This window comes from Phocoena phocoena, chromosome 3 (genome assembly GCF_963924675.1).
Source record: "Phocoena phocoena chromosome 3, mPhoPho1.1, whole genome shotgun sequence".
NCBI classification, from domain to species: domain Eukaryota; kingdom Metazoa; phylum Chordata; class Mammalia; order Artiodactyla; family Phocoenidae; genus Phocoena; species Phocoena phocoena.
In genome coordinates, this window is record NC_089221.1 from 65,768,079 (window position 1) to 65,791,823 (window position 23,745).

Below are 23,745 nucleotides of genomic sequence, written 5' to 3' on the forward strand. Positions count from 1 at the left end.
TCTCTTTCCATGAGATTGAAGCTGGAGGAATAAAGAGCCAGAGATAGGCAAAACAGTTCTGAAGGCCTGGCCCTACCGGATATGAGCAATTTCTATGAGACTAAGTAAGATAGTGCAGCATTAGTACAGAAGTAGATAAATTGACTAATGAATAGAATAGAGAGCTCAGCAAAAGACTCCTATAGAATTAGTATAGAATATTATTAAATGACAGAATTAGATGTCAGATCAATGTGTAAAGGAAGGATTGTCAAACAGATGGAACTACACAAAAAGTGGTTACCCAAAGTAAATTGAATCACCATCTCAGGCTAAAAACAAAAATCAACTCCAGGCAGGTTGAGGGCCTGTATGTCAGCAATATAATTTTAAAATTCTTCATAGAAAACAAAGGTGAATATCTCCATGAACTTAGGAAAGGAAAATATTTCTAAAGAAGAAGAAAAGAATGATACATTTGACCATATTAAGAACCTTTGTTCAACAAAAACACCTGAAAGAAAGCAAAAAAACAAGTTACAAACTGAGTTGATATTCACAGGAAGTGTTCATATAAAGTTGGGATGGTTTGTTGCTTGAAAGTTTAGTAAAACATCCTGTAAAATCATCTGGGCTGGGTGTTTTCTGTGTGGGAAGGTAATAAACCTCAGCTTAACTATCTTTAATTAAATCTCTCATTTAAACTAAATCTCTTAATTTACAGAACTATTTGAGAACTGTGATTTCTTCTTGAGTCAGACCTGGTAAGTCATTTTTTTTAAGTTTGTTTCATCTAAGTTTTCAAAATTGTTTCATAAAGCTGTTATGACATTCTCTTAGGCATGAATATATGTATTTTTGTATATATGTATATATGTGTTTTTTTTTTTTTTTTTTTTTTTTTGCTGTACGCGGGCCTCACTATTGTGGCCTCTGCCGTTGCGGAGCACAGGCCCTGGACGCGCAGGCTCAGCGGCCATGGCTCACGGGCACAGCCGCTCCGTGGCATGTGGGATCTTCCCGGACCGGGGCACGAACCCGTGTCCCCTACATCGGCAGGCAAACTCTCAACCACTGCGCCACCAGGGAAGCCCCTATATATGTGTTTTATATATATTTGTTTTTGGAAGGTTTTTAACAGTGAATATATAGTACTATATATAGTATATAATACTATACAGGTTATCTCTTTCATTTTGAGTGAACTTTGGTAATGTGTGCCTTTCAAGGAATTTGTCCATTTCATCTAAGTTGTCAAATTTATGGACATAAAGTTGTTTGTACTGTTCCTTTATAATCTTTTAAATATCTGTAGATTTATAGTGATGTCTCATCTTCCATTCCTGATATTGGTAAGTTGTATCTTCTTCCTCTTTTTTTTCTTGGTCAGTTAGAAGTTTTGTAATCTTATTGATGTACTCCAAGAACCAACTTTTACTTTCACTGATTTTCTCTATTGTTTTTCTGTTTTCATTTTTATTGATTTCTGGTCTTTTTTATTATTTACTTTCTTCTGCTTGTTTTAGACTTAAATGGAAGCTTATGTCATTGATTTGCAGTCTTTGTTCTTTTTTAATATATGTAGTATGACTATCCTTCTAAGTACTGCTTGAGCTGCATGCGGTGAGTTTTGATATGTTATATTTTAGTTTTAATTCATTTCAAAACATTTGCTAATTTCTCTTTTGATTTTCTTTTTGACCTATGGATTATTTAGAATTGTGTTATTTAATTTCCAAATATTTGGAGATTTTCTAAATATCTGTGTTATTTATTTCTAATTTAATTCCATTATGGTCTAAGAACATCCTTTTTTGATTGCAATATTTTTAAAATGTGTTGAGGTTTGCTTTATGGACCAGAATATAGTCACTCTTGGTGCATTCTCTATGTACACTTGAAAAGAAAGTATATTTTGCTGAGGAAGAATGTCCTATAAATGTTAAGTAGCCCAAGGTGGTTGATAGTGCTGTTCAGGTCTTCTGTATCCTGTATTCGGGATGATAGTGACATTATGTGGAGAGAGTGGGGATCAGAGTTGGATGTTGGGTTATGTTTACTTTAGGTAGTGGGTTTAATTATTATATTATTATATAAACCAACAAGTAAATAAAGCATGAACCAATGGTCAGAATGCGTTATGAACCAAGGATTTTGATTACTATAGCTATGAAAATTTTTTTAAAAGGATTTAATTTTTGTTTTTGGAGCTTTGAATTTTTTACTTCGTGATAAAGAACTTATTATGTAATTTGGAGCCTGAAAGGAGACAGAATTTCCTTTGACCTTGGACCCTGAATTTTCTAAAAGGGTACCCAAACAAGAATCAGCTTGAGGAATTAGAGGAAAAGATAGCTGCCATGGCTAAAGTGTAGTGAGCCAGCTGGAAAACAGAGGAAGGTGAAGTCCGAGAGGTGGGCAGGATCAGCTCACGTCCAACCTGTAGGCCAGGATAAGGAGTTTGGGTTTTATTCTGAGTGTGATGAGAAGCCACTGGAGGCTTCAGGTGAAAGAATGACAAGATCTGATCTGCATCTTAAAAATATCACTGTGCCTGCCATGGTAGGCCACCACAGAGGGACAAGAGAGGACTCGGGCTATCCAAGGAGGGGACTGTTGCAATAGAATAGGTGAGAGATCATAAATAAGTAGCATTGGAGGTGGAGAGATGTCATAAGGGTCAGGATATAATTTGGAGTTAGATCATGTTGGAAAGAGCAAAATCATTGACATCATCATCATCACTATCACCACCACCACCATCATGAACATCTAACAGATACTGAGTACTGTTTAGTGTCAGGCTTAGGATTTCACATGCATAATTTCTTTTATCTTTAAAACAACTCCTATGTGGTAAGTGCTGTTATTAGACCCATTTTACCATTTAAGTTGAGACTTAAAGAAGTTAACTTTCTTAACCAGAACACATTTGTTGGTTTCCAGATTGGTTATAAGACACAATTTTGATTTTTAAAGAGTTTAGAAAAATTTTTGATAAATGTAAAGTAAATGTGTTGCAAAATTGATGGGAAATAATTTTCTAGCCAGCAAAACACCAGGAAATCTAAGGGGTATAGTTGTTAAGATTAAAGTATTCTTAATATAAATTGCAACCCCATATCCATGGGTTACTAGAGATATGTGAAAACCGATAGACACTTTGTCACAAAAGATCCTGTTTGGTAGTTCTTAAAATGTTGGGGGAATGGGGGCAGGAAGGAGAACAAGTTTTTCCTAGTATTTCCTCCAAGTAGAAGGTGTTAAATTAGTTTAACTCCTTATTTCTCTGCCAGTCTACTCATTCCATGCCAGGTGAGATGAGGTGACATCTCTCTTCATGTGGTAAATTTAGAAAAAATAGTTTAGGCATGTTCAGTTCTTCCTTTTTTCCTTTTTGGGACCCAGCCTGCCATGGAGCACACATTTCCTCCTGTTTCTTCTGGGGCAGGCCTCTCTTCCCTATTGAGAGCCTAGTGCTGCTGTGATAGGCTGCCATGTCTGTCTTCTGCGGGGAGGGGTTCAGTTACAATCCATTTTGCTCCTGCACTAAGCTTTGTCCTCCAACCTGGCCTTTCATAGTAATAAAGATGGTATTTGGGCCTCTGCTTGTCTTACTCCTTGTTTTATATCTCAGTTTAGCACTCAGGTGGGGCAGAAGAGTATTATTATTTGACTTCTCTCAGAGCCCGCCAACTAAGAAGAAAGGTTGATCTTCATAAATTAGATCAGTTGATGAGGAGACTTAGGTCAAGGGTGATGCTGTTTCTTTGTTCTGTATGGGCAAGAAGTTAGCTTTGGGGAAGAATGGCTAAGAGTTTTAACAATGTTGACAATTGATTCTGGAGCATTTGGAATGGTTAGAAGTTACTCCTAGTGTTTTAGCTATAAAAATGGAGGCATTAGTTGCTGTGGAAGTGTGACAAGATAAAATAACAGCTTTATGGGGCTTCCCTGGTGGCGCAGTAGTTGAGAGTCCGCCTGCCGATGCAGGGGACACGGGATCGTGCCCATGTGGCGGAGCCGCTAGGCCCGTGAGCCATGGCCGCTGAGCCTGCGCATCCGGAGCCTGTGCTCCGCAACGGGAGAGGCCGCAACAGTGAGAGGCCCGCGTACCGCAAAAAAAAAAAAAAAAAAAAATAACAGCTTTAAGTGGGGAAGAATAAGCAGTAAAAGTAAGACCAGTGCGTATACGCTCTGTATAACTACTATTGATAAATGTTGAGTGCTTCATTTTACCTGATTAAATTATTAAACACAACTTTTCCTGTATCCAAAATTAATGAGATTTCTTATCCTCTCATTCTAGCTACTTTTTGATGTAGTTGTTGTTTCTTCTCATATACCTATTCTGTGGAACTAAAGAAATATGTGTATTGCCATATAATCTTACTAACATTCAAGCCTGATCTTTAAAATCTTGTTATTTAATTAAACCTCTGTGTAGGATCTAAGGGGAATTGACAGTGCTGTTCTTTGATGCCCTTTGTGAAGTTCCTGGAAGAGAGTTATCATTTTAATATGCATGTTAAAAGTTATTCTCCAGGTGTTCTCTAACTTGGCTGAAAACCAAACAAAAGAAAATAGGCTTCTATTTCATCAGGGACGTTTGAATTATAAGAAATGAAAGATAATTTTTCTCACTAGGAAAAGAAAATAACTTTCTTCACTCAATGGAACATTAAGTTTTAGAATCTTATTCCCTGGAGAGGTTTAAGAACCTGTAGATGGGCCAAATCTGTGCTGTCTGAGTTCAGTGGGGACCAGTTGATGTTTGTGATGGAGAATGGCTGGTGTCACTCTTTCTGCCTTTTCATTCCATAGTAAAATGAAGTTTCACCAGGACTATTTGTAGATTATTTAAATGTAATAATATTATAATATATAAATATAAAACTTTTATGAAAGTAAATGTGTAAAATTATGAGCATTTTCTGTTACTAAGATTTTTATTGTTTAAAGGACTTTAAATAAGGTTAAACGAGATTTTTTTCCATAAATTGAAAAAAAAAGAGAAAAAGAAGGAATGAGGAAGTGGAGGAAGAGAGGAAGAAAAGAAGTGAGGGGTTCTGGGTTTTTATAGCTACACAAAGGACAGAGGTAATTTTTCCACTGCTCTAAAACATTACTTTTTGATCTTGTTGGTTCTAGCAGTCATTACTGATTATGAAGATAACCCAAATGAATGAATCTATAACCAGTTCATATATAAGATCATTTTTTGTACTATGTGCCAATGAATTTTGAAATTTACTTATATAGGTTTTCAGTTAAAATTTCCAGGCTTGTGTTAATTATGCAGCGGACAACATCTTGGATTTTACCGAGTAGTTGTACATAATGCTCTGAAGTATTAATTTTTGTCCAAAGAATCCATTTTGCTCTTTCTATAAACAGCTTAAAGTATAGGGCAACATCAAATAGCACATATTCTCAATGTGAGTTTTATTTTATGAATTAAAACTCTGATTCCTGTCTGTTGAGGTGAGGACTGTGCAGGTGCCTGTGAGAGCATTTCTGAGAGTAGTAGAGGCATTTTCTTCCCTAGGAAAGCTGCTTCAGCTCTTCAAAGGAGATAGTTATGACTCATCTCTTATCTCTTTATCTATTATATACCTGCCTCTCTCCCCCTCATCTAATCAGCCATTGCTTGGAGTGGAGGTGGGACTTCAGAGAAGTTTGCTAGGTGAAACATCCCCAGAGTGTTTACCCCAGCAATTATGTGTTCACATCTCTGCATATCACTCGTTGAGATCTTTTTTGGGGTGAAGACTAGGTCCTTTTTACCTTGTATACCTGGCATCTAGCATATGACAATCAGTGTTTGCACAATGGACAGATTTATGAAACATCAGACCTCCTGGTTCAGTTTAGCTTGAGAAACGAGAATGTAAAAGTGTGCCACTAATTTGGCACATTATCCACATTCCACGAAGTCAAAGGGGGATCTCAAGTAAGAAACATTAACATTTAAATCAAAAGCACTTGTGTTTCATTTGCTAACCTGATTCTAATCAGCTCAAGTTGATCTGATGAAAATTGGTAGAAATCATGGCAGCAATTAGGCTCTGAACTTGATAAAGAGTCCGTATTAGTCTGGATTCTCCAGACAAAACCAATAGGAGATATATACATATATATGCACACATATGAATATGAATATATGATTTAATATAGGAGTTGGCTTTTGCAGTTATAGAGGCTGAGAAGACCCAACATCTATAGTCAGCAAGCTAGAGACCCAGGAGAGCCAATGTTGTATAGTTCCATTTGTAGTCTGAGTCAGACAGGAAAAGACTGATGTCCTTGCTACAAGACAGGTAGAGAAAGTGAAGTCTCCCTTACTCTACCTTTTTGTTCTGTTTGGACCTTCAGTGCGTTGGATGAGGACCACTCACCTTGGAAAGGGCAATCTGTTTTGCTCAATCTGCTGATTCAAAATGTTCATCTCATTCCGAAACACCCTGAGAGACACAACCAAGTATCTGGATACTTAACAGCCCAGTTAAGTTGACACACATTAACCGTCACAGAGTCATACCCCTGACAAGGAGCAAGAAGTACATACATAATATGGTATTTTGCTAATAAACTAATGTAATGTGGATTTTGTCCATTTGCATTTTCAACCTACTGAATTTGATGGAATACTTGAATTAGTTGATTTTCTAGCTACAATTGCCTAAATATTCAGGTGCTAGGAGTCACAGCCATGTGGCGTGAAGTGGGAATTAATTATGTAACATTTTTGATAGGTTTATTCATTATTCTGTACACTTTATTTAGCACCAACTTGGACCAGCAGCGTCTTGGTGTACATCAGTTAATTAGACATGTTCCCTGCCCTCACGGAGCAGGCCTTCTGATGAGGAAACACAATGCAAATAAGTAACAAGAAAATAAATGTCTTGGTACAAATTGTGATATGTTATGATGAGAGTGAACAGAAGGCAGGGAGAGCTAGAGGGGTGTGAGGTGATCCCTACAGAAGGAACAATATGTGCAGAGTCATTGAGGTGCAAAAAAGCTTGGCATATGGAGTGTGTTGAGAAACTGAGTGCAAGCCAGTGTGCTGGAGCATGGTGGAAGAAGGGTGGCCATAAATGAGGCGAGAGAGACCAGCAAGGGCCAGGTCATGCAGGCTTTGTAGGAGGTATATGGATTTGGATTTTGAATCAGCGTGCAAAGACCATTGTAATTGATTTTAACATTTGACTAATGCGATTTTCAGTCTGAGAGCATTTGGATGAATAGAGACTGTGGTCTGACAAACGCTAGATGCTCCTTGAAGTAAATTTTAGAATTAAGATAGATCCATTTTTTTCCCATGTGAACTCAATTCTGTATAGTTATATATGATTATGGAAGATAGATTTTTGATATTCATATTTTCAGGTAACATTTCATTTAATAATATATAGTAAATCAGAAAATGAAGCAAATCCAAGTATTTTCAGTTGAAAAAAAGGCAGCATGGATGTACAACTTCCTGTTCTCTCATGGAAAATGTTGAGGGAATATTTTCCATGCACCTCTGTATTTTCTGTTTATCTTGTAAGTCACTAATTGCTCTTCGTTTTGGAATATCTTTAGGATGTTTGTATAGCGAACAGCCTTGAAAGGTAGAAATAATGTCTTTATCTGTAGCAGAGGGGCAGGTTTGTTTATAGCCTTGGAAACTCAGGGTTTTTCTCCTGAAATGAAACCCACCGTGTATACAAGCATCCATCTGGGCCCGCCTATATTGCTTTATGGGCCAAGGGAACTAACACAAATAGACTGATGCTCATACTGCTTGTTCTGTGGCGAGTAGTAAATAAAGTCCTTTGTCTCTGACCCATGAGTCTTGTCTTCTGCTAGTATCCATGAAGCCATAACAGGCTAACCTGTTAGCTCCCAAGTTGGGAAAAACCTCAGACCTTCAAAGTTTTGGACAGAGACCCCTTAGCTGTCTGAGCAGGCAGGTACAATGCCACACAGGTGATACCCTGTGCTTTGCAGTCTGCAAGCTATCATATTAGCATTTTTTTTGTCACTGATTTTCTCCTCCAGAGTCACAAGATGAGCTGTTCTCAGACAATCACATCTTAAGTGTGACTTCTATTCTAAAATACATGTGTGAAACCTACTAACTACTAATTATTCTGCCTTAAATATTCTTAACCAAGTGGGAAAAAATTTCGACACCAGAAAGAATGCTATATTAAAATTTTAGAATCATCCAGTCATAAAATATATTAAAATGATACTTGATTTAAATAAAAAATGTATATGTGTATGTGCCTGAAAATGTAAAGGAAGCGTATTTTCAAGAAAGTTTGTTACATGATAAGCACTAAGGGACTAACACTGTGGTTTCTGAGTGTTCACAGAACCATTATTATCACAGTACAGGATCACCATGGGCTTGGGCTCTCACCTCCTCCTGACCAGGCGTTTGAGGAGCAATGTGATCAGCTACTCCTTCTACTACCGTGGGAGACTATGAGGTATTGCTCGGGCAGCTGGAGATGTTCTGTGTTTGCACTGTCCAGTACAGCAAACACTAGCCACATGTGGTTATTGAGCACTTGAAGTTTGGTTAGTCTGAATTGAGATGTGTATAAGTGTAGATTAAATCAATATACCAGATTTTAGACTTAAGGCAGAAAAGGAAGGTAAAATATCTCATTATTAATTTTAAAAATTACTTATGTTTGGAATAATATTTTAGATGTATCAGGTTAAATAAAATATATTATTAAAACTAATTTCACCTGCTTATTTTTAATTCTTTCAATGTGACTACTAGAAAACTTTAAATTACATATGTACAATAGCTCTTATTTTATTTCTACTGAGCAATGTTTTAGACCTTTGCTACTCACAGAGCAGTCCTCAGGCAAGCAGCATCAGCATCATCCAGAAACTTGTTAGAAACAAAGAAGCTCATGCCCCACCCCAGACCTACTGAATCAGGATTTGCATTTTTAGAAAATCTCATGTGATTTGTATGCATGTTAAAATTTGAGTAGCAGAGAGTCCCTAAGACTAGGATTGCCAGATTTAGCAAATAAAAATACAAGATGTCCAGTGGAATTTAGATTTCAGATAAACAACAAATAATTTCTTAGTATAGTATGTCCCAAGTATTGCATGGGGTATACTTAGTAATAAAATTATTTGTTTTTTTATCTGAAGTTCACATTTAACCAAGTGTCCCGAATTCTATTTGGCAACACTGCCTATGACAAAACTCCTCCTGCCCAGACCTGTCTTGCTCCTTGAAATTCCATGGAATCAGGAAGAGGACAGAAAGGTAAAAGGAAAGGCAAAGGGTGGAAGTTGGGTGCAGTGAAAGAACAGAGAAGAAAGGAAATACATGCTGAGAAGTAGGAATAAGATGGGGCATGGACAGACCTTTTGTATTTTATAATTTTTATTAGCAATTTTCTTCCTTACTTCTGTTTTCTCCCACTTCTCCCAGTCATTGTGATTTAATCTTCTCATTTTCTATAGGGCTCCCTATAGCCATGTTAGAAGATGGTATTTGTGCAAAGTGGACAGTGAGGAAGGTAGTATCTCATCAGGGTCAAGTCCCAAGTCTTCCTATAATGTATCCTCTCTGAAATGCCACTTACAAATAGCCCCTTTCAGCTACCAGTAGTTTGCCATTAAAAAGATCAGGGTTCTTAAATGTCAAAAATGCTGACACTTGGGCTTCCCTGGTGGCACAGTGGTTGAGAATCTGCCTGCTAATGCAGGGGACACGGGTTCGAGCTCTGGTCTGGGAAGATCCCACGTGCCGCGGAGCAACTAGGCCCGTGAGCCACAACTACTGAGCCTGCGTGTCTGGAGCCTGTGCTCCACAACGAGAGGCCACGACAGTGAGAGGTCCGCGCACCGCAATGAAGAGTGGCCCCGCTTGCCACAACTAGAGAGAGCCTTCGCACAGAAATGAAGACCCAACACAGCCAAAAATTAAAATAAGTAAATTAAAAGAAGGCTCAACATTAAAAAAAAAAAAATGCTGACACTTTCATTTTGGAGGATTTTCTTTATTGTGGCTTTTTAATTGTATGTTTTTATACAAAACAACTGTTAGGAATTTTGTTGTTTGTTTGATGCTTGTTAGGTGGTGGTGGGTTGAAGTGGAGGCTGGCAAAGAAGGAATAACAATAGATATTCTTTATTTAGCTAGGCATTGAAGTAAGAAAAAGCTTTCATCTGTGTTAATTATTTAAAATTTTATTATATTGTGCTAAAAACACAGTATGAGATGCAGTCTCTTAACAAATTTTTAAGTGTGCAGTACAGTATTGTTAAATATAGTTGCAGTCTTGTACAGCAGATCTCTAGAATGTATTAATATTGCTTAACTGAAGCTTTGTGCCAGTTAATTAGCAAGTCCTATTTCCTCGTTCCCCAGCCCTTGGCAACCACCATTCCACTCTTTGATTCTATGAATTTGCCTGTGTTAGACACCTCATATAAATGGAATCATATAGTATTTGTGACTGGCTTATTTCACTTGGATAAATGTCCTCAAGGTTCATCCATGTTGTCACATATCGCAGAATTTCCTTTTTATTTAAAGGCTGAATAATATTTCATTGTATGTATATATCATGTATTGTTTATCCATCCATCCATCAACAGAGACTTAGGTTTTTTCTACCTCTTGGCTATAGTGAATAGTGCTGCAGTGAAAATGGGAGTGCTAATATCTCTTTGAGATCCTGATTTCAATTCTTGTGGATAATGATCCATAAGTGCAATTGTAGGATCATATGGTAGTTCTATTTTTAATTTTTTGAGGAATCTGCATATTGTTTTCCATAGCAGCTGCACCATTTTGTATTCCCACCAGCAGTGTACATGGGTTCCGATTTCTCCACATCCTTGCCAACACTTCTTTTATTGATAATGACCACCCAGACAGGTGTGAGATGATGTCTCTTTGTGGTTTTGATTTTATTTCCCTGATGATTAATGACACTGAGCACTTTTCATATACATGTTGGCCATTTGTGTGTCTTCTTTGGGAAAATGTCTATTCAAATCGTTCGCCCACTTTAAAATTGTGTTATTTGTTTTATGCTATTGAGTTATAGAAGTTCCTTATATATTTTGGAAATTAACCCTATATCAGATGTATGTTTTGCAAATATTTTCTCTCATTCTATAGGTTACCTTTTCACTCTGTTGATTGTTTCCTTTGCTGTGTAGAAGCTTTTTAGTTTGATGTATATGTCTGTTTTTGCTTTTATTGCCCATGCTTTCGGAGCATAGCCGTAAAATTATTGACGAAACCAACGTCCTGAAGCTTTTTCCCTATGCTTTCTTCTAGGTTTTAAGTCTTTAATCCATTTTGAGTTGATTTTTGTATATGGTGTGAGATAAGGATCCAATTTCATTCTTTTGCATGTGGATATCCAGTTTTCCCAGCATCATTTGTTGAAGAGACTGTCCTTTTCCCATTGTATGTTCTTGGCACCCTTGTTGACCAGTTACCCTTATGTGCATGTATTTATTTCTAGGGTCTCTAGTCTGTTCTATTGTTCTATATGTCTGTCTTTATGCCAGTACTGTTCTGTTTTAATTACTGTAGCTTTGTAATGTATTTTGAAATCATGAAGTGTGATGCCTCCAGCTTTGTTCTTTCTCAAGGTAGATTTGGCTATTCAGGGCCTTGTTTAATCTTCACAACAATTCTTTGAGTTAAGTACCTTTGTCTCCACTCTGCAAATGAAGAAAAGTAACTTGCCTAATATCAGATAGCTAGTAAGAGCTGGAGCTGGGAATGCACTTGAGTGCTGTCTGACTCCAAAGCCAGTGTGCTTTACCATTGCATTTCATGCCTCTCAGCAAATGGAGAGTCATGAATTCAATAGGACACATACATAAAATTAGTTTAGCCTCAGAGAGTTTTACTTAGTTATTCACCTGAAAAATGCCTATGATATTGTATACTTCATAGATTTTTGAGGAGAATTTGTTTCCTGAAAAGCATTATGAGATTCTGAAGAGAGTACCAAAACTATGCCAATTTCTAAAAAGAGCTTAATAATCTTTCATTGCAATGAATAATCAAACAACCTAAACAGACTCATTAGTTTCACTCTGTACTCTAAATTAAGCAGTATCAGGCCCCTCCTTCCACCCTCTCCCACACATAATACATCCTGGAAAAGCTGTGTTTTTATTGGTTGAATATATTAGTCAGTCACAGGGAAAAAAAATACTGCCTCTGCTCTGTTTGCATTTATGAATTTACAGATGTGCCTGGTTTGAAAAATGGATTCATTTCTTGGTGGGAAGAAAAATCTTTAGTTTTTCACTTTATTTTTTTATGTATGGGATTTTCACTAACCTTGGACCAGTTACTTGCCAGGAAGAACATAAGGTGAGTAAGTGCACATCTTTTAATATGATGCGTCTGCAAACTTCAGTGCAAGTATGAAATTATGTGGTTCTGTAATTTCTTTATATTGTTGCACAGCTACATTTGTTAACAATTCAAAATGGATATACTAGATTAGATCATTTGGTAGCTACTAAAATCATTGAACGAGAGTTTATAAATAAGAGATTAAAACATAATCTTTATTATAAGAGGGAAGAGTTAATTTATTTGTTCAAAATATCCAAGAAACATTTGTATTATGTATCAAAGTATATCTCTATGAGAAAATGACTCAAATCAGTGTTCTTGTTTCCTTTATACTTATAAGTAAATGTTAATTTCGGTTTCTCCTGCTGTTTTTATGTGAGAAGAGAGTAAGAAAACACTTAAAAACCTCAGAAATATGTTACCTGTCCCCCAAAGAACAGGTATTAAATCATTTTAACTAGTAGGAGATGGTAATTGTGTGGAGTACATACTATTTAAAACTAACAAGCAAAATTTCTATTTCTATTTCCTTTGTCCTTTTGGCTTCTTTCCATACCATGTAAGGGAACATATAGAGATTTCTATATAAAGAAGAACATGCAAAATCTGAATAGCAATTAACTTATGTCATATCCCCCAATTACTCATTATGTGCTCTCACAACAAATCCATCAGGGGATTTAGTGTGAGCACAAAGGAAGGTGTCAAGCAGGATGATCTGCCAAAACTTGTGTTAAGGAATTCTTAAGTCATCAGCTAATAAAAACAGTAAGTACAGGTATTTTTTATTTGTTTCCAAATCAGTTAGTGCTTTCCTTCAGGTTCACTTTCAAGTAATAAGTGACCTATACTCCTTAGGTGGTTAAAGCTTAGTAATGTTTCCTCACCTGGTTTATACAGAAATGACTGATTTATGTATTACACTGGTAAAATATACACCAAGAACTGTAAAAATCCCAATTCTGTTTTTGAAGCAAGATTAATGGGTTTAAATAATTTTAGTTCCAGAAGAGTCTGTAGAAATCATACACATCAGTGATCATTTGAATCTAATAATATGTCATATTAATTCATTATGAAGGAAACAACAGTTGCTGTTTTGTGAATGTTCTTTCATATCATAGGTCTGGAATTTAAAATATATTTCAATTCTATGAGTAATTCAAGGTTCTTAAGTCTCTAGGAAGGGTGATTGTATTTTAAGCCTGATACATGTTACCTGAGCTTAGAGAAAGTAGGGGTCATCACTCTTCATTTACATATTCCTTCCTCAAATTGGGTTTATACTTAAACAAAAAGGAAATCTTTTCCCTCTCACACAGCACCCCTCGTGATCTCCCATTTCCCACTTGCCTTTCAGAGTTTGTTCGTTCATTAAGTTGTTAGTTCATTTATGCATGTAACACATAGTTTTAATACTTGATACTTTTAAATAGGCACAGTGCTAGGTGCTGGTTGTACAATGGTGAGCAAAACAGATATAGTCTCTGCCCTCATGGACCTTTAAATCTAGAACAGAGGTGCTCATTAATCAAATGAATGATATTATTACAAATAAACTGTGAAATGTGCTTTGAAAGAAAAGTATGGTAGACTGTGAACACATATAATAGGGGGATCTGAACTAGTCTGAAAAGTTAGGGACAGTGTTTCTGAGGAAGTTATATTTGAGCTGTGATATGGAGGACATGACAAGGAGGTAGGGAGAAGGGCAGGATGGAGAACATTCCAGGTAGAGGGGACAACATGTGCTAAGACTCTTATGAGGGAAGAAGGGAACATGAAGCATTCAGGGAACTGAACTAAAGAACGCTAGTGTATCTGGAGGAGAGAGGGGCGGAGGCAAAATGAGCACAACTAGCAGGCTAAGGCCTTTCAGGGCCTTGTAGGCCTTGGTAGGAACCTGATCTTCACCCTGAGCAGAACCATGAAGGAGCTACTTCACCTTCATCTTCATGAAGGCATACTTGGGAGACTCATGATGGAACACCGGGTAAATCAAAAATATTTCACCAGCCACTGCAAGCCTAGGGCTCTTGATTACTTTTCATGTATTGCAGAGTTCCCTTTTACTGGAAAAGGGTCTGAATATTTTAGTGCTAATGTAGGTTTATATTTTTTACATTAAAAATCAGTGTTTCTTAGTTTATTCACATGGATAATTTAAACGAGATAATCCTTTAGTTCTACTTTAGTTCAGAGATCATGTAGTGATGTGAAAATGCATGTGTACTGTGTTTTGTCTTTGGTTGAGATTATGGCTTCCTTTAAAACCTCATTAGTTTAGGCTTATGGGTGTGGGCAAGGCCTATCCAAATTAGAGTTTATTTGAAAAAGAATATAGCAGCATTATTGTATGTCCATAGATTCATTGAAATGAAAATAAGCCTATTTTGTGTGCTAAAAGCTTTTCATTACTGAACATGTGGAAATTTTTAATTAGTAGAGTCTCAAGCCAAGCATATTAATGATATGATAACTCATTCATTTATTCATCTACTTTTATCCAGTAAACATTAAACTCCTTTGCTGACTAGATATTTTCAAATGACTTGATATATTATTATCTTATTTAGGTAAAATATATCTCAATTGGGCTTCCCTGGTGGCGCAGTGGTTGAGAGTCCGCCTGCCGATGCAGGGGACGCGGGTTCGTGCCCCGGTCCGGGAAGATCCCACATGCCGCGGAGCGGCTAGGCCCGTGAGCCATGGCCGCTGAGCCTGCGCGTCCGGAGCCTGTGCTCTGCAAAGAGAGAGGCCACAACAATGAGAGGCCCGCGTACTGCAAAAAAAAAAAAAAAAAAAATATATCTCAATTTTATGTTTTTGTTCATTAAAACATTTTAAAATTGAATCCTTAACCTTGTATCATGAATTATGATTTTTGGATAAAGTTCAAATTAAAAAAAATTAAAAATCTATTTGTATATGGTGATATTAGAAAGCTTGAAACTTTTCAAGAAATATTTCTGGAGTATTAGTCTTTCTTTCATGTATTCAGTTACTGTTTAACTTGTACTATAGAATTTGGAGTTTAAGTAGGTAGAGATCTTTCAGCTAAAGCATATCTCTATTGTGGTTATATGATTATTTTGATCGGAGCCTCACTCTTGCTGCTCAAGAAATTTAATTTCTTAGTGCTCCTAGGTGTGATTTGAGTCAGAGGACTGATTAATGCTAACCGTACTCACAAGAGACATAGTATAAATCAGAATGCTAATTTATAAATTTTTAAAGTAAGGCATCTTTTAAAAAAGAATAAATTAGAAAAATTTATCAAAGTAATACATATACATTCTTAAAACAATCAAATGGTACCAAGACACATAATAAATTATTTAAAAACTGTCTCCTATTTTGTCAGCTTTTCTCTAGTAACAAACAACTGCAAAATTCCAGAATCTTACAATCTCAAACATTTATTTCTCACCCCTGTTACAGCTACAGGTGGGCTGCCATGGCCCTGCTCCAGCTCTGTTTCCCATGTCTTCTCATTTCAAGACCCAGACTTGAAAGAGCAGCCTCTATTTGGACATGCCATTATCATATCAAAGAGAAAAGGGCAAGGGGTGGTAGACGCATGTAACATCTCTTAAAGTTTCTGTGGAACTGGCACATTATTGCTTCCACTCATATTCCATTGGCCCATATTCCAAGACATATAGCCAAGCCTGATGACGGGGCAGGAAATATTCCCCCCACAGGGAGGTACTACAAGGAATATGGCCAAAGACAGGGATACATTCATCTCTGGGATTGCTGTTCCTAGGGAGTTAGTTGGGAACAATCATACAGTCCACCACTGTATGTATTAAATATTATTATTTAAATGATATATGCAGATGTTTTCTCAATTTATACATTTTAGATTTTGTGTAACAACTTCCTTTTATTATCAACAGAGTATTTAACATATAACATGGTCTCTCAGATCCTCCTTTTGCGTAGAGATCTCCCTCTAGGTTTCCCTTCTTCAGAGCCCTTTTGTCCTGTTGCTCAGATCTGGATTGATTCTCTCTAGGTCTGATGTGCAGTAGCCATCCTTAGGTTTCTCTTCATTGTTCTTCTGAGTTTGATCCACTGTTTATTAGAACGTATGCTTTCCTCTTTCTTGGTTTTATCCCTTACTTTGGTGGAGCATGTCCTCCATTAGCTTTTGAAAGGGTGTAAGAAATACATTTTCTGAATCCTTGCATGATTCTTGTTTTTTATTTCTGGAAGCTTATAGGACATTTTCTTTCTTCCAGTCTTCAAAATGTTACAAGTACCTTATCTCACAACTATCAACTCAGAATGGATCCTCACATAGCTAAATGTAAACGCTGAAACTTTAAAACTTCTAGGTAAAGTGCAAGAAAAAATCTTTGTGACCTTATGTTAAGAAATGTTTCTTTTAGACACAAAAAAATGGACAATAAAAGAAAAAACAAATTCATTAGACTTTTGAAATTTAAAACTTTTGCTTTTTGAAAGTCACCATTAAGAAAATGAAAAAGATATAGAATGGAAAAAATGATTTTCAATGCATATATCTGACAGAGAACTTGTATCTAGAACATACAAAGAATTCTTTCAACTCATAAGAGGACCATGAACTTATTTTTAAAAATTGGAAAAAGTTTTAAACACATACTTTACAAAATAAAATATATGAATGGCGTTAGACACAAGAAAAGATGCTCAGCATCATTAGTCATCAGGGAAATGAAAATTAAAACTACAATGAGATAGCAACCCACACCCATTAGAATGGCTACAATTAAGCAGACTGACAATACCACATGTTTTGTCATAAGAATGTGGAGCTACAGGAAAGCTCACATGCTGAAACTGATAGGCAGTTTAAAAGTTAAACTTACACATTATGACTCAGCCATTCTACTCTGGGTATGTATTCAAGAGAAACAAAAACGTATTCCACAAAACCCCATAAATGTCCATCAGTGGGTTCATAGACAAAATGTGGTATATCCATACAATGAAATATTTCTCAGTAATAAAAAGGAATGAAATATTGATACATGTAACAAAATCAGTGAATTTTAGTCATTAAAAATCTGGAAGAATCCAGGCACCAAAGAATATATGTTACATGCTTCTGTTTATAATTGGAGAAGATACAAACTAACCTAAAGTGACAGAAAGTAAGTCTCTAGTTGCCTGTGGCAGAGGTGAAGGAAACATCACTTCACTGCAAAAGTGCATGAGGAAACTTCTGTGGGATGTAAATATTCTGTATCTTTATTGTGGCAGTGTGTCATAGGTATATGTCTATGCCCAAATCCATCAAATTGTACACATTGAATGGACTAATGCAGTTTACTATACTTAAATTATATGTCAATAGAGCTGATAAAGTGAAAAAATAATTGCATGCATATATGAATTTATTAACAGCATCTAGTAGAAATATAGTTATCAATTTATCATCTTAAATTCTCACTAGCTGTTAGAGGTTGTATTACAAGGAGAGTGGTGCATTTAATTTGTAATTGGTTCCATATAATTAATTCTAAAGCATTTCACTATAATATAGATTTAGTAACTCTTTATATCCAAAATTATGTTTTGCATATAGATAATAATGTATAATATATATATTTCTCTAATTGTAAAAGTGTTGGGTTTATATGATAGTTATATATATAGGTCTTAGATAGGAATCTCTAAATATAGAATTTGATCTGTATTCTCATATATTACAGGTACAACTTATGAAAAATTAAAAATATGCAGTAAACTAAAAATTTTTATGACATGATACAATTGGAGATTTAAACTGATGTGATATTTAATATTAAAGAATTATTAATATTTTCTAGATATAATTGGGTTGTTAGTTTTTAAAGTCCTTATCTTTTAGAAATACATACCTAAATAAATATAATTTCTGATATTTTCTTCATAATAATACTAGAGTGGGGAAGTGGGTGGGCACATAGGTAAAACAGGATTGGTTATGACTTGATAATTACTAAAGCTGGATGATGGGCACAGGTACTTGGGGAGGGTGAAGGAGCTTATATTTTTCTGTTTAAATTTGTGTATGTTTGCAATATTCCATGATAAAAAGATGTATATATCTTCTAACATAGCAATTTCACTTCTAGGAATTTATCTTAAGGAACTTCTCAGGAGTATGAACAAATAATCCATGATAATGTTCAATGTAGTATTGTTTATTAATTGGAAACAAGTACTTAATAAGTTTTTAGTTTAAATAAATTAATACATTTGTATGATGTAATACCACATGGAATTCAAAATTATGTCAGAAAAATATGTAATAACGTGGGAAAATATTTGTGATATATTTTTAAGTAAAAAAAATTACTTTAAAACGGGATGTTTATAAAAATCTGTTTAAATGATATAAAAAATAAATTATATTTGTGTGTAGGGTGTGTATGCATGTATGTAGAGTGAAACACTGGAAGGATATATTATTATAATTTATATCTTCATAATTTTCAGAAATACCTTTTTGGCAACAGAGTCTGTCTTTTTTTTAAATAAAAAGGGTTGAATATTTTTGCTTTAATATGTTGACTGTACAATGTGATATAAAATTTCACTGTAAAATATTTTATTATGTTTTATTATTTGGTTATTTGATTTATTATTTGGTTATTATTTATTTTTGGTTGAACCTCAGTGTCTAGCATACTGCTTGGCACATAGTAAACTCTCAGAGTAGATTGTTTATTCAATGAATGAACATTAGGGTTGATATTTAAAAATTTTTTCTACTTTAAAATTTTCAGTCTTTTCCTTATTTTCTTTGAAGAACATATATAGTATTACTTTTTAAATCAGAAATTCACTATTCAAAAGTGAACAGTTTTGACAGGCTAAGGTTCTCCTCTACTCTGAGATGTAACAAACCAAAATGTCCTTAAAACTACATATAAAATCTAAAATGTAGATATTTGTTCAGCATCTTTTTATTTTTGTTTCTTCTAGTTTCAGCTCTCCAACATCTTCAAATAAAGAAGTGGTTATGAACAATGGTAAGACTTGTAATTTCCCTTATGATTCCTTGGGGGGTGGAGGAAGGGTTCTGTCTGTGATGGGCTTCCCTGAACACCAGTACTGGCATCAGCAGTCTGCTGTGAAAATCTCTGAAACTACAGTATTCTAAATTATGAGCCAAAAGAGACTTAAGCCTGTGCTTAGCATATTATTGTCACTCAATTACATTAATAAATATATGACACTTAGCCTTTGTACTCATATCATTTTATTTGACAGATCAGCAGAATAATGGAGGAATGAAACCAGTGCAGGATTTCACAATAGGAATCACACAGGTATGAACATGTTAGGAAACTAGATTGTATCATAAAAAAAAGTAAACACATTTCAATCAGGTCAGAGCCACTGTGAAAATATAAGTAATAATTCTATTAATAACTAACATTCTTGCTTGAACTTTAGGTGAGGAAATGTATTATGGTAATCTTATAGTTGAGAAAACACTTAAGTTTCACTTGCTGTCATATACAGTATTTTCATTACAATATTCAGTTTTACTTTTGTTCCTTTCCAGATAGGATCACTATAGTAACAGTTTATCTTTGGTTACTGGTAAACTTGGGTTGCTGCCTGTTCAATTTCTCTTTTATCTCTATTTACACTGGAGTAATTGGTATGGAATAGTTGCTCTGGATAAGTGGATCTTCTTTCGGATAGAGACCTGCCTTTATGATCTCCAGAGTGACATACTGAAGTGCATTGTCTTGGGCTTCCTGGAAATCTGCAAAGGTTTCATAAGATGTAGAATAAGGTTAGAATACCTTGCTAGTTTATGTATATTAAATGACCTGGAACTACACTGTCCAAGAGAGTAGACACTAGCCACATGCTGCTATTTAAATTTAAATTCAAATTGGATAATGTTAAGTAAAATTAAAAATTAAGCTCTTCAATTGTACTGGCTACATTTCCAGTGCATAATAGCCAATATCACAGGAAGTTCTGTTGGACATTGACGGTCTGGAGAATTACGCTTGATTTTCAGAAACCTCTTGTTTTCTTTGTTTAACATATTAATGAATTTATTTAAAGTTCTGAATTATTTGGGTTCTTATGATATTATTTTTTGAAAAGATTACCACCATTAGTTTCAAAGCATGGTGAATTAAAAAAAAAAATTAATAGACTTTTTTTTTTAGTAGTTTTAGGTTTACAGAAAAAACTGACCACAAGTACACAATATTCCCATATACCTCTCCAGTCTGCAGCCTGCTAATTTCCCCTGTATTTAAAATCTTTCATTAGTGTGATGCATTTGTTAAAACTGATAATCCACTACTGATACATTATTAACTAAAGTCCATAGTTTACATTAGCATTCATTCTTTGTGTCGCACATTTTATGGGTTTTAACAAATGTATAATGATATCTATCTACTATTACAGTATTATACAGACTAATAGTTTCATGGCCCTAACAATCTGGTGCACTCCACCTATTTATTCCCTCTTCCTCCCCCAGCACGGTGACTGGTGACTTTTTAAAGTCATTATTGCTAATATTATTACTTTCAAAGTTGGTTTTTGGTTTGTTTGTTTTTATAATTTGGTTCTTTACATTTTTGGTGCTTTGTGGAACTGGGTTCATGTGCCTTTCAGGTATACCTATCATTTTTAGGCTTGATAGGTCCACCCATCTTTTCCCCACAATAACATGGACTCTGAAGCTAGCAGTTTCAACAGGTTTTGAATTGGCTTTTTTACTTCCAAGAAGCCTTTTGTACCATGGATACAAATTCGTATCTTAAATTTCATTTATTTGGTTAATTAGGCTAACTACAATCTGAGCAGACAAAGATTTAGAAAAAGAACCTTGGAATGCATCCAGCCATCATAGCCCGGTTAATGTCTCCGTGGATGGAATTCCCTGCATTCTCTTTTGGGCCAAAAGAATAACAATTAAATTTAAGAATCAGACCTGGCTGGACCTTAGAGATGAAGCCATTGGCCACAAGGCAACAGTGGATGCTGGCAACTCAAATTGCAGTGAAGGAAGTGCCATGTAACTTGACTGCTTTGCTGGAGCAAGCCCTTAGGGCGAGTGTAGCCTGTTAACTGGGTGGTCCAGTTTTCTGTCATTTCGGAAAGTAGAAGTAGGCTCCTTTGTACATGACCCTGACATACATTTCTGAGGAAACGTCTAATGTCTAAAATGAAAGAACAAGTCAGAAATTAATTTTTTTAATTTCTTATTTTTTTCCCCAATAATTTTATTCTGAACACTTTAGCTAATTGTTATAATACTTTGTGGAAGTTCAGGATTCTGAAAATGAAGTTTCCCAAACTTGTTCTGAAAAAGAGAAAGAATTCCAGGCTCTATGTCAACTCCAAATGTGAGGTGTCAAACTACTTTTGTCCCAGCAGGAAGGAAATTGCATATCGGTGAGCAGAGTCATACATATTCTAGTGGGTGAAACAAAGAAAGCTGACTCCATCTAGCCAGGGCAGATATTTGATTCTAGGAAGTGTTCTGAAGTTATGGAACATTGCCTGTTTGCAAATGTGCAAGGGTAACTTTGAATGGCCAAATTTCAGAGAATTCTTTAGGACATTTAAAAAATGATTAGAATAATTATTTTTGAGTTGAGATAAGCAGATTAAACAACTATCCCTATCGAAGAGGAAGTCAATTTCCAGTGCCTTTCTCTGCTTTTCAGCCATCCAAGCAGATATTTTTTGCCTGTATTTGTTCTGGTCCAGAGGGAGGAAGTCTGGCATGTCCCACTTGCTTTCTATAAAGCTCCTTGCTTTCAACATTTGTTGGCATAATGGAGGCTTTTGGAAGATTCTCTGCATTTGTTCTGGCCTGGTTTAGATGGGCAGAATGCTTTGTATAAACCATAACATGCTCCGTGTTTGTGTGTGTGTGTTTCTCTGTATTATTCTTGTATACTTTGGTGGGAACACTTTTTTATTTCTGAACTTCTCATTTAAAAATTCTTGATGATGGGTAAAAAATGGATTATATTCATGTATGCTTACAAGTTACAAGTTTTAGTAAGTATGTTGCTATTCACAATGACTATCTCTTATAAGAGAGCTAGGGAATTGTAAGCAAAATCCAGAGTCCTCCCGGATTTGTTTATTCTGTTACAGCATAACTATCAAAGAGACTCCAACATTGCTGAGAGCTCAGGACTGTTTCCTCAGCCTCTAATTAATTCCCTACAGTGCTCTTTATTTGTGGTCAGCTGTGGGGAGAGAGGCTGATTGCCTGGGGATAGTCTTGCCTGTCCATGGCTGACTGGCCCTCCTTGATTCCATTTATCCTGACCCCAGGGAATTTGTGGGGTAGATCAGGGCACCACAGCTTTTTGCTGGACTTTAGAAACCTTGATTATCACTGGGAACCTAGAGAGAAAAAGAATGAAAACTTAGCTTCTAGGCCCAGTTCTGCCAGTGAGCTCTGTGACTTTATAAACAGGAGCCACTCTAGGATCATCATGAGTGAGATGGAGATGGTGGCATCTATTACTAGCAGCTAACAGGACTGGAGCACTTGGAATTGGCCAGGCACCTTGTGAGGACTTCACAGGTATGTTATCTGTTATTCCTCACAATGCTATTGCGAGTTAAGTCCCTGAGTCACAGGTACAGTTATCATCGGTGTTTCAGGTGAGGGTGAGCTTAGGAAACTTGTTAAGATCATACAGCCTGTATGGTAATAGAGCTGGGGTCTAAAACATCTTTAACAATGCCATTTTCCCTCCTCTCTCTTGGCCCTATCTCATTGCAGTGTGAAAATCAAATGAGGAAATGTATGCATGAGAACTTTGCCAAGTGCTACTCAAAGTATAAGATACTAATGACAACTAGAGTAAAATAGTGTCTAGTTACCTGGTAGAGAGGCCTAAGGAACCTTTGGTTTTCATAATACACAAGTTAATGGGTTTTTTTTCTTTGTCACTGCCCAAGAATTCTAGTGGGTGAGTTCTGAGCGTGTATCATCCACCTTTTGGAGTCCTGCTCAGGTGAGTGTGCAGGCATCCTGGAGAGCCCTCCCAAGGGCATGATGGGGAGGCTTCCCAGGATGTGAGGCATTCAAGGACCAGCTGCTGAGACTGTCCCTGATTCCTGTGAATTGCATAGATGAGTGAGATGCCTTTGTTATGCTGGCAAGGAAATCTTATATTCAAGAACCAGAAAGGGAGTTGCGGAAAGAGCAAACCCAAGCTAAGACATAACCATGTAAGGTCAAAAGCACAGATTTAAAAAAAATGACCATATTTTAGTGCTTGGAAACAAAATGTTCAGGGAAAGGCAAATTGTTGGCAGACAGATTTGCTACAGAAGTCTTTTTAAATAGTGAAAGCCTTACAAACAGAGCATAATCCCAGCATCTGTGTGTATTTTGAATT

At 35.9% G+C, this 23,745-nt stretch overlaps 1 protein-coding gene across 1 annotated transcript in view; it reads left to right on the forward strand.

Moving 5' to 3' along the window:
- Positions 1–8,304: 8,304 nt before the first annotated feature.
- The window catches only part of LOC136120189 (V-type proton ATPase subunit S1-like protein), a 29,044-nt gene continuing 13,603 nt past the window's right edge, over positions 8,305–23,745 (forward strand). The window contains 7 exon segments of the mRNA XM_065873666.1: positions 8,305–8,468; positions 12,238–12,301; positions 12,303–12,364; positions 19,316–19,362; positions 19,604–19,662; positions 21,159–21,182; positions 21,184–21,389. Coding sequence (XP_065729738.1) covers positions 8,305–8,468; positions 12,238–12,301; positions 12,303–12,364; positions 19,316–19,362; positions 19,604–19,662; positions 21,159–21,182; positions 21,184–21,389 — 626 coding nt within the window.